Below are 16,976 nucleotides of genomic sequence, written 5' to 3' on the forward strand. Positions count from 1 at the left end.
TCTTCTTTGTCTGTGCTGGACAGAGAATCAGCAGTGCCCACCCTCTTCTGTATTCCCCTCCCTGGAGAAGACCACTCATCAATCCTCTGGCTCTTTTTTCTGGAATGTGTCCTTATAGAGTAAATAAGATACTTATACTTCTATTAATATATATATATATATATACACACACACACGTATATGTATACTGACTTGCTGTTTTGGCAGAAATAGAAGCAGGAACTTTGCTGTCTTTTCCCATCATCCCTGCCCAACTTCACTTTCCCTGGTTCTCCCAGTATGAAATTAATCTTGGCCTTAATTGTCACTTATTCTTAACCAAAGTCTTCAAGAGAACCAAAGAAAGCCAAGAAGACCATGTGTCAGTTTCCACGGAGCTGTGCCCAGCAGGCCCCCTCTGTGCTCTCCTGGTGCCTGGCAGCGTCTCTTCTGTTGCCCTGCACGGCCCCTGCACTTGACCCCTTCCCTCCATCCCGACCCCTTCCCAGTGGTTTCCTCCCTTGCTTTGCAGAACACAGCCCGCAGTCGCTTGTTAAGGAGGTGTGCACAGGTATAAGCTCTGAGGTCGTGTGTACCAAAGACAGGTTTGGTTATCTGTCTCTAAGTGTCAGTTGGACGTCCATCCTAGGGTATACCCGTCCTTCAGAGTCTTTGGGGCTTGCTCTGGTGCTTTCTGGCTTCTCTTGATGCTGAGAGGGCACTTGCCTCTCAGCAAGTGAGAGAGCCTCTCAGTAAGAGAGCCATTCTGGCTCTTTCTCTCTTATGAACGTGCCTTCTTTTCCCCTTTAGAGGGTGTCTGGGAGTCCTGAAGGGTGTTCTCTGTCCCAATGTTCTGAAATCTCATCCTGTCTCTTGATGGGAACCCTGTTGTGCTGTTTACTGACCCATTCAGACTAATGATGTGTGTCCCTCAGGTCTAAGTCATTTCCGATACTATTATTGGGATAGTTTTCTTCCTGTTACTGTAATGTCTCTGTTTTGTCTTTTTTTTTTTTTTTATGGTTAATTGCATATTGAAACAGACTGATTCCTTATTTTTATTTTTTATCCCATTTTTGATCATTTCCCTTAGTCTCCATTTTAGACTGTATCTTCAACTGTTTTATCCACTCTTTGCATGTTTCATTTTTTAGAGTGTTACCTTGTTTGTTTGTTTGTTTGTTTAATCTTGTTTCATGGAGACAATATCTTCTGCTCCTTTTCTTACGATATTATTCAAAGATTTTGTTGTTGCCGAGGTTTTCTTGCACTCACTGGATTGTTTCTGAGACCTTTGAGTTTATTCCACTCCCCCGCCCCCACCTCTTTTTTAGTATCTTTACTACTGGAAGGTTTCCTCAAATTTTGTTCATCTAAAAGAGTGAAATTTTCTCTAAGTTTGCTCTGTCTCTGGTCCGTTGTCATCTTCTTTAGCGTTTTGAGTTTTTACCTAATCTATTCTTTTTTTTTTTTAATTTTATTTTATTTTTAAACTTTACGTAATTGTATTAGTTTTGCCAAATATCAAAATGATTCCACCACAGGTATACATGTGTTCCCCATCCTGAACCCTCCTCCCTCCTCCCTCCCCATACCATCCCTCTGGGTCGTCCCAGTGCACTAGCCCCAAGCATCCAGTATCGTGCATCGAACCTGGACTGGCCACTCGTTTCATACATGATATTTTACATGTTTCAATGCCATTCTCCCAAATCTTACCACCTTCTCCCTCTCCCCCAGAGTCCATAAGACTGTTCTATACATCAGTGTCTCTTTTGCTGTCTCGTACACAGGGTTATTGTTACCATCTTTCTAAATTCCATATATATGCGTTAGTATACTGTATTGGTGTTTTTCCTTCTGGCTTACTTCACTCTGTATAATAGGCTCCAGTTTCATCCACCTCATTAGAACTGATTCAAATGTATTCTTTTTAATGGCGAAGTAGTACTCCATTGTGTATATGTACCATAGCTTTCTTATCCATTCATCTGCTGATGGACATCTAGGTTGCTTCCATGTCCTGGCTATTATAAACAGTGCTGTGATGAACATTGGGGTACACGTGTCTCTTTCCCTTCTGGTTTCCTCAGTGTGTATGCCCAACAGTGGGATTGCTGGATCATAAGGCAGTTCTATTTCCAGTTTTTTAAGGAATCTCCACACTGTTCTCCATAGTGGCTGTACTAGTTTGCATTCCCACCAAGAGTGTAAGAGGGTTCCCTTTTCTCCACACCCTCTCCAGCGAATCAACCTACCTGATTTCAGGCTCTACTACAAAGCCACAGTTATCAAGACAGTATGATACTGGCACAAAGACAGAAATATAGATCAATGGAACAAAATAGAAAGCCCAGAGATAAATCCACGCACATATGGACACCTTATCTTTGACAAAGGAGGCAAGAATATACAATGGATTAAAGACAATCTCTTTAACAAGTGGTGCTGGGAAATCTGGTCAACCACTTGTAAAAGAATGAAACTAGAACACTTTCTAACACCATACACAAAAATAAACTCAAAATGGATTAAAGATCTCAACGTAAGACCAGAAACTATAAAACTCCTAGAGGAGAACATAGGCAAAACACTCTCTGACATACATCACAGCAGGATCCTCTATGACCCACCTCCCAGAATATTGGAAATAAAAGCAAAAATAAACAAATGGGACCTGATTAACCTTAAAAGCTTCTGCACATCAAAGGAAACTATTAGCAAGGTGAAAAGACAGCCTTCAGAATGGGAGAAAATAATAGCAAATGAAACAACTGACAAACAACTAATCTCAAAAATATACAAGCAACTCCTACAGCTCAACTCCAGGAAAATAAATGACCCAATCAAAAAATGGGCCAAAGAACTAAATAGACATTTCTCCAAAGAAGACATACAGAGGGCTAACAAACACATGAAAAGATGCTCAACATCACTCATTATCAGAGAAATGCAAATCAAAACCACTATGAGGTACCATTTCACACCAGTCAGAATGGTTGCGATCCAAAAGTCTACAAATAATAATAATCTATTCTTTTACTGTCATTTTATTTGGGGTTTCGTGGGGAAGAGAGTTAAATGAATATTTAATTTCCCTTGGTTATTGAGAAGTCTAGCCTCGACTTCTGTATAGTATCTGAAATGCTTGCACTTACATATAGAGTTGCCTAGCGATCAGAAGCCTCATTTCAGTTCTGGGGGAGCAGACCCTATTTTCTTCAGTCTCACTGCTCCTTTTCTGTGGGAACCACTCTTACCTGGTTCAGACCCCAAAGCTCATTTGTGTCTTGAACTGTCGTAAAGCTGTGCCCATTGTTAGTGTCCCGGGAGAACCTCTCTTCTTTAGAACAGTAGTGTTTTCTATATTGAAGGCTATCTTACCTTTAGCTTGTCCTGTGTAAGCATTCCAGCCTTCTGCCTTTTGTGCCTAAGTAACTTTTTTGCAAATAACCTCCAAACAAGTAAAACAACATACTTGATACGATATGAGTCCTAAAGCTCTGTGGGGCTTCTCTAGTGGCTCCGTTGGTAAAGAATCCGCCTGCAATGCGGGAAACCTGGGTTCGATCTCTGAGTTAGGAAGATCCCCTGGAGGAGGGCATGGCAACCCACTCCAGTATTCTTGCCTGGAAAATCCCCAAAGACAGAGGGACCTGGTGGGCTGCAGTCCATGGGGTCTCAAAGAGTTGGACACGACTAAGCACAAAGCTCTGTGGTATTTTTTTTTTTTTCTGCTAATGTTTTTAACTCAATATGATACCAAAAACCATTGTTGATTGTGTTACCAAAAGTTTCTAAGAAGGTATCATTTTTATTACTTCGTATGCACCAGTCTAAATTCAGAAGGTGGAGTTTGTGTTTCTCCCTGAAGCTGAATAAATGAGGTTCCAGTAAAGCCAAGGAAAGCCGGAATTTCCGATCTCTGTGCCTTGTTACAGTGATGAAAAATTGAGATCCCTGAGATCCTGAGGTAACCAGGGCTCCGGCTGTGAAGGGTTGATGAGCACCTCGAACTCTGCTCAGAGATCAGTGGTGGTGAGAGCAGGCTCAGCTGACCTGGGACAGCGACACACGCTTCTGTGATCTGTGGTCTTGGGCCACTTTACAGCTGTGTTGTGTGCCTTGAACCGTTTTCCACGAGCTCTGTTTCCAACTCTTACACTGTCATCACCCTTCTCTCTAGTTTTCTTCTCCTTTTTTATTTGGAGTTATCACACTATTTATAGAGTCCCTTAAAAACTAAGGTTGGAGCTCTGAGAAGCTGGGGAGATGGCTTAGTTAATTCAGAGGTGAACATTTGAACATTTTCCTCCTGTCCCTATGCCTGTTTGCCAAGTCGTTAGTGTTTATAAACAACACGGAATGCAGCTGCTTTAGGAACTTGGTGGTTAATCTTTCCTAATAATTGGATTCTGTTAAAATGAGGCACGTGTCTGTTTTCTTCTAATCAGTCTGTTCTAGCAAAGTGTGCATTTCCAGGTTCATTTTAATCAACCTTACAAAAAGCGAATACTGAAAGCGAATACTGAAAAGAGTTCCTGTTAGGTCTTCCTGATTGAATCCCTTTTTGTGACTAGTAAAGTACTAGAATCACTCAAAGGCATTTGCTTTTGGGAAACTGTCTGTGCATTTGGGCAATTAGAAAAGTAGACTTTTTTTTTAATGAAGAGAAGGAAAAAAACCCCATAGTTTAATTAACCTACCAGAAAATTCAGAGTGGTTACTCTTCACTTTGTTAATAACAATCTAGTTTCCATTACTTTCAGTTGTAGATATTTTTATCTTGGAGGAACATTTTCGCAAATGATAGCTTTCATGTCAGTTGACTCTTGCTGATAACTCTGATGTCTATCCCTGTGATTTGCATAATACATATAGTGGGGGTTTCCTATTGAGTTAACCCTTGTGGGTACGTTAGTATTTCTGATGTTGCAGGATGTCAGGAGAAATATGGGTGTGCCTGGTGGGGTACAGGGGAGTGCAGAAACCATCTCGAGAGGCGGAGGAGCCTTTGGGTGCTTTCTCTTGCTGTAAAATCCCTCTTTTACATGTCGGCTGTTTGTGCAATTAGCTGAATTCTTTGAAAACAAATGGTTTTAATCTGATCAGCCAACTTGCCTTTTCCCCTTTATATCTTGTAGCCAATAAATACTTAGTCTAGTGAAGTTGAGTGAAGAGTCATTTAGACTGCTAGTGTCTTTTTCCTACGTTTTGTGCAGTTGCTCCGTTTTTAGCAGCCTTTCGAGAATCATTTTAACTTTCTAATACATAAGCCCCCAAACACAAGTCGGTTGGGATTAATGAATCTTTTTGTGAGGCTGAACCATCTTATAAAAGGCTTTCTCTAACCTGAACGGATAGTAGTCATTAGTTGGAACTCTGAATGCAGGGAACAAGGGTCACCATGGAGGAAAGAGAAATAAAAATGAAACTTACCATTTGCAGGTTACAGGGTTGAGCAGGCTGATGTCTCTTGGTTCTGTTTTCTTTTGTGTTGATTTCATTCTCCATTAGTTTCTTCCCACCTGGTGTCCTTAGGCTGCTCAAAGCCTATATTATCAGAGATCGAAGACTGTTCATATCAAACCTGACCAAAGAACTCAGGCCAGACTGGATCAAGTGCCTGACCCTGTGGCAGCATCTGCAGAAGGGCTTGTGACTGACCCCCTTACAGAATTTGCATAGAGAAGTCAGTTCCTGTGAGGAGGCCTGGGGCTGGGCAGCAGGTGAAGGGGGGAGGAGCAGGTGAGTAGGGGGGAGTAGGTCGGGGGGGCAGGTCAGAAAGGGGGTCAGGATGGGGGTCAGGTGAGGGGGAGGAACAATGTCCCTGAGAATCTGGATTAGGTACCCTTGGCTGCAGGGAGCAGGTGGTTGGGGACGTGCCTGAACAGAAATTGTGGGGAGAAGAGGGTCTTCCCTTAGAAGGGGATGTTCATGGGACAGGCATCATCACCAACCAGCGTGGGTGACAGTGGAGCAGTTAGCCATTTAAAACATTCTGTTGACATTATGTTGACATAATAGTGGTTAAAACCAGTAGTTTCCAAATGGAATATGTAAGATGATTCATTGGCGGGTGGGGGCAAAAGTATGAGCACTGCTAATGTTCATTTTTACCTAAAAATGAAAGATAATTAAGCTTTGCTGATTCTTAATAAATGGACAATGCTGGTACCCGTACTCTGTCCACACATGTGATGGCTCTGTATCACTTCAAGTTGCACAGTGCTGCAGGCTGATGGTACCACCCCTCTGGTTTATTTGTGCTGCTGCCATCTATCATGATTTAAGTGTAGACCTGGGGATTATAGGATTTAATCTGTTTCAGCTAAGCTAATTTTCCAAAAGGGACAGATGACTCAAAAAGGTTGTTTCAAAAATAACCATGTAGTGATGAGGTATGCCAAACCACACTAAGTTCTTCATGCAGATCATTGAGTTACTTCTTCACAAGATTGTAGAGGTTGGTGCTGTTATAAACGTCATTTACAGATGAGGAAACCGATAAATAGAGTGGCTTGGTAACTTCCCTAGGAAGGCGTTGATAGTAAAAACCCATCCTGTGCTTTAAAGTCATTTGAAGTCATTCTTTAAGTAATTCTGCCATCAATTTGATAGACATTTAGGTTTATTTCTGTTTATTTTTGATTTTAGGAATTTATTTTTTTTTCCTGTTTTAATTTAATTTTTTAAAAATATGGATACAAGGACTTTCCTGGTGGTCCAGCGGCTAAGATTCTGAGCTCCCAATGCAGAGGGCCCAGGTTCGATCCCTGGTTGGGGAATTAGATCTCACATGCTGCACCTAAAAGTCTGCATGCTGTAACTAAAGATCCTGTGTTCCTCAGTTGAGACCCAGGGCAGCCAAATAAATCTTTTCTTAAAAATATGGGTGCAAAAGAAACTTCTTATAACCATGTACATGCACAGCAGTCTCACTTTCATTGCTCTCTCCTCTTTTCCTTCTCTCTATAAATAATCATTTATATTAGCTTTTGATTTAGCCTTCCTAATTTTAAAATATCAGCGGACGTGTGCATGTGTTTGTGGACATAGTTGAAGGTTGCATTCTTCAGCACTCCTCTGCAGGTAGCCTGTTAGAGTTTCACGTGCAGGACCTTACCCTGGGACAGTGCTCTGAGAACTGTCCTCGGTCCTTGTGTACTCCTTGGATCCTCCCTGAGTGACTTCCAGGTGTTTTATTAGCCTGCTTTTCACGTCATTATCTATTCACGGGAAGGAAGAAGGAAGGCAGAAAATATTTGTCAAGCTCTGTGTTCTTCTGTTTGTAAAGTAGGACTGTTTCCTCCCTTGTCATTAAATAGAAGGAAACTCGTGCCTCCCTGGCGTCTAGTGGTTAAGACTTTGTGTCTCCAATGCAAGGGTGCAGGTTTGATCCCTAGTTGGGGAACTAAGATCCCACGTGCCTTGGGGCAAGGCCAAAAAAAAAAAAGAAGGAAACTGAAGCTGAGTGAGTCATGGTCGCCTGCTCCAGGCCACACGGCCAGTGAGAGGTGGCGCAGACATTCAGGATTCAACTCCAGAGCGAGTCCACGTCCTCCTGATGGATTGAGCACGAAATGCCAGTGACCTGGCATTTCAGCATGTCAGTGGTTAGGCTGTCACACTGTTGATTCTTTCATCTAATACTTCAGAGTATCCTGTTTTTTTCTTATTTTCTGTTTTTATTTTTTGGATGGCCCTGAAGAACTTGATAGTAAACTTCACTATTATGTTTTTATAAAAGAATTTTTGAGAGTTATATTTTTAAATGTACAGTATAGAAAATAGTTCTTATACAACCGATACTATCAAAACAGTGAGAATTGGAAAAGAAAAAAATTCTCCAGAATCCTGCTGCTGCTGCTGCTAAGTCGCTTCAGTCGTGTCCGACTCTGTGCGACCCCAGAGACGGAAGGCCACCAGGCTCCCCCATCCCTGGGATTCTCCAGGCAAGAACACTGGAGTGGGTTGCCATTTCCTTCTCCACTCCAGAATCCTAAACCTTATCTAATTTCACTATTTAAACTGTAGTTCTTTAACTCAGTGGTCATAAAGGCCAAATTTATCGCATGTATCTTTCTTCCATTTTAACCTGAAACTGATGTCAAGAGCATCCATTTAATGTTAAAATCTCTAATTTGCAGTCAGGACAATTATTTTTACCCTCAGTTCAGTTCAGTCGCTCAGTCGTGTCCAACTCTTTGTGACCCCATGGACTGCAGCATGCCAGGCCTCCCTGTCCATCGCCAACTCCCAGAGTTCACTCAAACTCACGTCCATTGAGCCGGTGATGCCATCCAGCCATCTCATCCTCTGTCGTCCCCTTCTCCGGCTGCCTTCAATCTTTCCCAGCATCAGGGTCTTTTCAAATGAGTCTTCGCATCAGGTGGCCAAAGTATTGGAGCTTCAGCCTCAGCATCAGTTCTTCCAATGCATATTCAGGACTGATCTCCTTTAGGATGGACTGGGTGGATCTCCTTGCAGTCCAGGCACTCTCAGGCATCTTCTCCAACACCACAGTTGTACCCTCGGGTACCTTTTGATTTATGAGGATCATAAATATTCGCTATCTTGCTCTTTCTCTTCTCTCAACAACTCTAGGCTTGGAAATTCTTTCTCTGGAAATTGTTTTACCCCCAATTTTAACAAAAAAAAAATTTTTTTTCTTCTTTTTCTATCCTAGTTTGGGAATACCTGCTACTGCAATTCAGTTCTTCAGGCACTTTACTTCTGTCGTCCATTTCGGGAAAAAGTTCTCGCGTATAAGAGTCAGCCCCGGAAGAAGGAGAGCCTTCTCACGTGCTTAGCAGACCTCTTCCACAGCATCGCCACCCAGAAGAAGAAGGTTGGAGTCATACCTCCTAAGAAGTTCATAACAAGATTGCGGAAAGAAAATGGTAAATAACTCTTCTGCTTCTCAACCTGCTGCTGAGGTAACAGGACGGTCGGGTGCAGCAAGCGTTGGCTGGGCGTCCTCACGCCTGATGGTGCAGTGGCTTCTGAGAAGCCAAAGGCGGTGTTCCTGCGTGGAAGGCAGCGCCAGCCGGCTCATTGAGGACACAGTCACTTGGGTTCCTGTGAGGTGTGGCTGCCGTCTGAAGTGTGCTGTACAGAGATTAAATTCTGTATGCCCGGATATGAGAAATCGTCATTTCTCTTTTTTTGCCTACTTGGCTCTTTGATCAAGGAAAGTTGTTGGGGGCCACTTCCCCGGTGGTCCAGTGGCTAAGACTCCAGGCTCCCAGTGCGGGCCGGGGTGGGTGGGTTGGGGGTGGCTGGGTTTGATCCCTGATCAGGGAACTAGATCCTGCATGCTACAGCTAAGACCTGGTGCACCCAAATATTGAAAAAAGAAAAGTTGTGGGGTCTTCTGCAGTTTTTTTGTTGATTTTTTTTTCCAATTACTGTTCATTTGTGTTTTTTTTGGTAATGCTTTTTATGCATATTAACTCATTTGATCCTTACAATAACCTGATGAAAGGCCATTATATTTCCCCCACTTTAGCCATGAAAAAAAAAAAAACAAAAACTGATGCTAAAAGACATACCCCAGGCAAAGAAAAGCGCCAACACAATAAATGAAACTTTCTGGCTTAGATATATGGTTTTAACTCCACCCCCTACCCCACCCCACCCTTTTAAAAATAGTTACTGGCTACACCCCCACTTCCCTTTTCTCTCTTCAAATAGTTTTCATTTGATTTCCCTAGCAAGCTCATCATTAGTCACTACTTCCTCAGTTGCCTTAATGTCACTGGCACTCAGGGATGTTACGGTGACCTGTCAGGCCCGTGTCCTCCCTGACGTCTGAGCCCAGCGTCTGTCCAGGGTGGTGAACCGCCTTGGGAAGCTCGGATGGACTTGAGAAACGTGTGGAATTCTTTTTGCTTATTTGCTTGGAATTAGGCATTTCAGTCACTGTAGAAAGAAAATTGGGTGTTATTTTTAGTTTCATTTGTTATCTCTCGAATATAATGATGCCCATAGACATATAATTTGAGAAGTTTCTAAGGTTGGTTATTAATGGGGAGTCCTGCCCTTAACTCAGTTGAACTGTTCATTGTCACATGAATCAAGAAAAGCATGGGTCATACTGAATTTCCTAAAACATATGAAGATGCTGGAATAATATAATTATAGGTTACTCTTTATTAATCTGATAACCATGTTAAAAGTTTTGTTCATTTTCTCCATATACAAATAGATTAATTGCTCACAAAAGCACTTTTTAAAATATTTCCCTGATTCAAAGCTAAACCTACTTACTGTCTTAAATTCCAGATGTGTCGAGTATCTGCTGTGGTGAGAAAGCCAAGTACAACTCTGTTAGAATGAGAGTGATTCAGGTCTTCTCGGAGAGTTGTTGTTTTTTTTAGTCTGTGTTGGTGGGACACTTAAAAAATTTTGTCCTGGTAGAAAGCTCATGTACAGTTGATGTTTGGACAGCATGGGTTTATATTACATGGGTCCAGTTGTACGAGGATTTTTTCAGTAGTCAATACTAGAGCCCTGCATCGTCTGTGGCAGCTCAAATCCACAGGTGCGTGACCAGGTACGGAGGGTCCTCACATACAAGGGGCCGACTATGGTTGTACGTGGGTTTTCACCTGTGCAGAGGGCCACCTCTCCTAAGGTGGCTTGAAGTCAGAACAGCTGGCTTGTAGCAATGTGCAGCATTCACATTGCTGTTGGGGGTCAAGTCTTTTCTTCTTATGTCACCTTCACTGTTTCAGTGCCTGTGGTCTGTTCATTCATTCATTCAAGAAATGCCAAATGACCTCTTTGGTTTACCATGGGGTTGAATGTTTTTTCATGTATTTTATTTAACCTTTAAAATTTTGTTTCTATAAGTTGTTGATTTCAAGTCTTTTGCTGACTTTGTCTTTTGTATAAATTCTTTTTATGTTGAAGATGTTCATACCTTTCAGGTTTCACCATCTTAAAATTTTTAAATGATTTCTAATGTGTAGAACTTAGTCTTATGTGGTCATATCTGCAGCCCTTCTAAAATGTAATTTTTAAATTCCTTGTGTCTTAGGGAGGCTTTCCCTCGATTTTCTAATTGGTTTCTATTCTATCATTTTGAAAATGTAAACTGTAAACTTCCTGAACTTATATAAGGTCTGGAGGTGAAACTTCCTGGTGGGGTGGTGGTCTGAGTGCATCTTGTTGGCTGGGTACAGATGCCTGTGTGGCCAGGTGGCCTGGCTGCCCGAGTCCCCTGGGTGGGGCCAAACGGCCTGCCTTGAGTCCTGGTCCTGCCAATTCCAGGCAGTGTCTTTACCACTCTCTTCCATTTCCTCACTTGTTAAATACTGCTAATAGCAGTGTCACGGGGTTGTTAGGAAGATGGCATGAGGCCCTGCCCTGGAAGGTCTTCCTCTCCAGGCTCAGGGTACATCATGTGAGCACAGGTCAAGTGCTTAGTGTTTCCATGACAGGACTCATTTGAGTAGCTACGGGGGACGTTCCACGGAGTTACAGGTCTTTGGAAGGGCCCTTAGAGATTCTCTGGATTAAATATATTTTCCATGATGCCTTTGTTCCCTAAACCTGACTGCACAGCAGAATCACCTGGAGGAGCTTGGAGAAGTGCAGGTTCCAGGCCTCACCTGACTCTGGCAGAGCGTGTACACGGGGTTGTGTGGCCCAGTGATTTATCATGTTCAAGGCTTCCTCTGTGATTCGTATACATTTGCCCTGGCACTGCCACAAGGTCCACTTTCCGCTTTAAAACTTTCCCTGTTGTAGTATTTATCAGTTCAGTCCTATTGCTCAGTCGTGTCTGACTCTGTGACCCCATGGACTGCAGCACGCCAGGCCTCCCTGTCCATCAGCAACTCCTAGAGCTTGCTCAAACTCATGTCCATTGAGTCGGTGATGCCATCCAACCATTTCGCCCTCTGTCATCCCCTTTCTTCTCCTGCCCTCATTCTTTCCCAGCATCAGGGTCTTTTCCAATGAGTCAGTTCTTTGCATCAAGTGGCCAAAGTATTGGAGTTTCAGCTTCAGCATCAGTTCTTCCAATGACTATTCAGGACTGATCTCCTTTAGGATGGACTGGTTTGATCTCCTTGCAGTCCAAGGGACTCTCAAGAGTCTTCTCCAACAACATAGTTCAAGAGCATCAATTCCTCAGCACTCAGCTTTCTTTATAGTCCGACTCTCAAATCCATACATGAGTTGGAAAAACCATAGCCTTGACTAGATGGACCTTTGTTGGCAAAGTAATGTCTCTGCGTTTTAATATGCTGTCTAGGTTGATCATATCTTTTCTTCCAAGGAGTAAGCATCTTCTAATTTCATGGCTGCAGTCACCATCTGCAGTAATTTTGAAGCCCCTAAAAATAAAGTCTGTCACTGTTTCCATTGTTTCCCCATCTATTTGCCATGAAGTGATGGGACCGGATGCCGTGATCTCAGTTTTCTGAATGTTGAGTTTTAAGCCAACTTTTTCACTCTCCTCTTTCACTTTCATCAAGAGGCTCTTTAGATCGTCTTCATTTTCTGCCATAAGGGTGGTGTCATCTGCATATCTGAGGTTATTGATATTTCTCCTGGCAATCTTGATTCCAGCTTATAGTTCATCCAGCCCAGCATTTCTCATGATGTACTCTGCATATAAGTTAAATAAGCAGGGTGACAGTATACAGCCTTGACGTACTCCTTTCCCGATTTGAAACCAGTCTGTTGTTCCATGTCCAGTTCTGACTGTTGCTTCCTGACCTGCATATAGATTCCTCAGGAGGCAAGTCAGGTGGTCTGGTATTCCCGTGTCTTTCAGAATTGTCCACAGTTTATTGTGATCCACACAGTCAAAGGCTTTGGCATAGTCAATAAAGCAGAAATAGATGTTTTTCTGGAACTCTCTTGATTTTTCCATGATCCAGCAGATGTTGGCAATTTGACCTCTGGTTCCTCTGCCTTTTCTAAATCCAGCTTGAACATCTGGAAGTTCACAGTTCACATATTGCTGAAGCCTGGCTTGGAGAATTTTGAGCATTACTTTACTAGTGTGTGAGATGAGTGCAATTGTGCAGTAGTTTGAGCATTATTTGGCATTGCCTTTCTTTGGGATTGGAATGGAAACTGACCATTTCCAGTCCTGTGGCCACTGCTGTTTTCCAAATTTGCTGGCATATTGAGTGCAGCACTTTCACAACATCATCTTTTAGGATTTGAAATAGCTCAACTGGAATTCCATCACCTCCACTAGCTTTGTTCATAGTGATGCTTCCTAAGACCCACTTGACTTCACACTCCAGGATGTCTGGCTGTAGGTGAGTGATCATACCATCGTGACTATCTTTTTTGTGAAGATCTTTTTTGTATAGTTCTTCTGTGTATTCTTGCCACCTCTTCTTAATATCTTCTGCTTCTGTTAGGTCTATATCATTTCTGTCCTTTATTGAGCCCATCTTTGCATGAAATGTTCCCTTGGTTTCTCTAATTTTCTTGAAGAGATTTCTAGTCTTTCCCATTCTATTATTTTCCTCTATTTCTTTGCATTCATCACTGAGGAAGGCTTTCTTATCTCTCCTTGCTCTTCTTTGGAACTCTGCATTCAAATGGGTATATCTTTCCTTTTCTTCTTTGCCTTTCACTTCTCTTCTTTTCATAGCTATTTGTAAGGCCTCCGCAGACAACCATTTTGCCTTTTTGTAGTATTTACGGGACAATAGATTAAGTGAACTAATAAAAAGCAGTTGATTCTTACCACCTCAATACATTATGTATGAGGATAGGTTTTCTCTTTTTTGATCAATTAGTATTTTTTAGAAGATTTTTGGAGAAGGCAATGGCACCCCACTCCAGTACTCTTGCCTGGAAAATCCCATGGACGGAGGAGCCTGGTAGGCAGCGGTCCATGGGGTTGCACAGAGTCGGACACGACTGAGCGACTTTGCTTTCACTTTCATGCATTGGAGAAGGCAATGGCACCCCACTCCAGTACTCATGCCTGGAGAATCCCAGGGATGGGGAAGCCTGGTGGGCTGCTGTCTATGGGGTCGCACAGAGTCAGACACGACTGAAGTGACTTAGCAGCAGCAGCAGAAGACTTTTATTCATCATAACTTTATTTTCCCCACATTTGAGTCATAATTTGTATATGTGAAAGGTACGTGTTTCTTGTTCATTACTAACAGTCCCAAACATTTTATGTAATTCTGATAGAATACTAGATATACTTTTTTTAATTTGGTTTTTTTAATGAAGTTATTCAGTCTGAAATAATTCTCTATGTATCATTATTTTTAGAGCTCTTTGACAACTACATGCAGCAAGATGCCCACGAATTCCTAAATTACCTACTAAATACCATTGCTGATATTTTACAAGAAGAGAGAAAGCAGGAGAAACAAAATGGTCGTTTGCCTAACGGTAACATCGACAGTGAAAATAACAGCACACCAGACCCAACATGGGTTCATGAGATCTTTCAGGGAACACTGACTAATGAAACCAGGTGTCTTACTTGTGAAACTGTAAGTATATCATCAAATGTCGTATAGAACACATCTAACCCATCGTGTTAAAAGTTCTTTGAAGATGAATGTGAGAGTGAGCTTGAGAGTTGTGGTGCCTGTGACCGACGAGCCTCTCAGCTGTCTCTTGTTGACTGAACCCTGAGCCGGCAGAGGAACACTCGCTGCGGTGTGAACTGTGCGGAGACTTCATGTTGAACAGGAGGGCTGTGTTGTGACTGCAGTGTCGTACAGAGTAGTCTCGCTGCTCTGACGGCCCTCTGTGCCTCGTGTATTTGTGCCTCCCCCCGCCCCAGCCCCTATCGGCCGCTGGTCATTTTACTGCCTCCATAGTTTGCCCTTTCCAGATACCACGGGGTTGGAATCGTAGAGCACGTGGCCTTTTCAGATTGGCTTCTTGCACTCAGCAGTAGGTATTTAAGGTTCCCGCCCGTCTTTTCACAGCTTGATAGCTCATTTTTTTTTATTGCTGAATTACATTTTATTGTCTGGATGTACCAGAGTTTATCCATTCACCTACTGAAGGACATCTCGGTTGCTTGTTTTGGTAATTATGAATAAAGCTGCTCTCAACAGGCATGTGCAGGATTTTGTGTGGATGTGTTTTCAGTGCCTCAGTTAGTGGTCAGGGCGCAGTTGCTAGATCGTGTGGTAGGAAGAGTACGTTTAGTTTTGGAAGGAACTACATTCACATTCCCACCAGCAATGAGGGAGAGTTCCTGCTGCTCCACGTCCTGGTCAGCACATGCTGATGTCGGTGTTTTGGATTTTGGCTGTTCTAATAGGTATGTAGTGTTGTCTTGTTTTAATTTGCATTTCTCTGATGGCATATAATGTGGAACATCTTTACATGCACCCGTTTGCCATCTATATATCTTCTTTGCTGAGGTATTAGTACTAGTCTTTGGCCCATTTTTCAAATCAGGTTGTTTGTTTTCTAGTTGTTGAGGTTTAGGAGTACTTTGTACATTTTAGATACCAGGCCTTTGTCAGCTGTGTCATTTGCAAGGATTTCTCCCAGCCTGTGGCTCATCTTTACTTTCTCTGAACCATGCCTTTGGCAGATCAGAAGTTTTTAATGTTTTAATTTTAAATTTTAATAAAGTCCAGTTTGTTTGTTTGTTTTCCTTCATGGAAATGCTTTTGATATTCTTTAAATGCTTTTGGTGTCGTATCGAGAAAGTCATCACAGACCATCTGTGCGTGTAGAGTCGTGTGGTGGTGAGGGGTCCCGGGCACGAGTCTGACGTCCCTCCTGTTGCATCCTGTCGAGGGAGGCAGCCAGCATGAGGGATGTGTCCTACTCCAGTTCACTGAATCAGTAGTAACTTTAGATCATGACAGATGATTTATTCATAGTTCAAACAGAACATGGTTAAATTCAGAGAGTAAATGAAAGAAGGTCATAAGTGAAGGCTCATTTGGCATGTTGGACTAACATTTTTTCTTAAATGGTAGTTTTTTTCTTAAATAATTAAACAATACAGAGATCATGTCCTTTACCAGCCATTCTCATTCAGCCTTGTCCTGTGTTCTTTTAAGAATTACTGTATATGGCATAGTTTGTTTTATGCTTTACACCATGGACACAGGAGCCTGGCTACAGTCCATGGGGTTGAAAGAGTGGGCCACGACTGAGTGACTAAACCACCCCCCATACCAGGATTCGGGGAAGTGATAGGATTTCACATCACACCAGCCTTTGCCAGTAAGGAGAGCAGCCGTAGGTGCACTTTGTTATTTTCCTCTAAATATAATGAAGGGTGTTGATTCAGCGTCCTTTTGTAAACTTGCATGACTCAAGTAGTTTCTTTTCAACTTGGGGGAAAAAGTTCTTTATGTATTTAATAATACTGATAATAACCCACATTTAATTCTATCATTTTGAAGCAGTAATTTCCTGATATCTAAAGAAATCAACGGTAATTAATTCTCCTATTTTTACAGATAAGCAGCAAAGATGAAGATTTTTTAGACCTTTCTGTTGACGTGGAACAAAACACATCAATTACTCACTGCTTAAGGTAAGCATGGAATTATTTATTTTGACAGTTAATGATTATCTTTGGTTTTTAGAATATCTTTAAATGAATACATCATTTTCTGGTATAGGCAAAACTAATTTATTTTGAATTTTACAACAGGGGTTTTAGCAACACAGAAACTCTATGCAGTGAATACAAATATTACTGTGAAGAATGTCGCAGCAAACAGGAAGCACACAAACGGTAATTTAGTGTTTTCTGAAATTCATAGTGATTCTTTGGCCATGGATGTTCTAACCAAAAGTGATCTCTGGCAGTTTACACTGAGTAATCATCCTTCGTTTTATCACCAACCGTTAAGACTCATTAGGTAATTACTAGACAAACACATTAGGTGGTTACCAGGCAAACAGTGCTCAACTCTGTGCTGCCTTGACTTGTCCACACTTGGTGAGTGTTTAATCACCATAAACCAACACAGTGAGAGGGTTCTGCTTTGAAGCTCTCCTCGTTGTGTAAG

At 42.1% G+C, this 16,976-nt stretch overlaps 1 protein-coding gene across 3 annotated transcripts in view; it reads left to right on the forward strand.

Annotated features, from left to right (window-relative positions):
* USP12 (ubiquitin specific peptidase 12) overlaps positions 1 to 16,976 on the forward strand; it is a 59,978-nt gene that overhangs the window by 33,030 nt on the left and 9,972 nt on the right. For all 3 annotated transcript variants that reach the window (XM_061434911.1, XM_061434910.1, XM_061434909.1), the window contains exons 3-6: positions 8,669 to 8,882; positions 14,245 to 14,471; positions 16,419 to 16,495; positions 16,616 to 16,699. In XM_061434911.1, coding sequence (XP_061290895.1) covers positions 8,669 to 8,882; positions 14,245 to 14,471; positions 16,419 to 16,495; positions 16,616 to 16,699 — 602 coding nt within the window. The remainder of the gene's footprint in view (positions 1 to 8,668; positions 8,883 to 14,244; positions 14,472 to 16,418; positions 16,496 to 16,615; positions 16,700 to 16,976) is intronic.

This window comes from Bos javanicus, chromosome 12 (assembly GCF_032452875.1).
Source record: "Bos javanicus breed banteng chromosome 12, ARS-OSU_banteng_1.0, whole genome shotgun sequence".
Taxonomy (NCBI): Eukaryota; Metazoa; Chordata; class Mammalia; order Artiodactyla; family Bovidae; genus Bos; species Bos javanicus.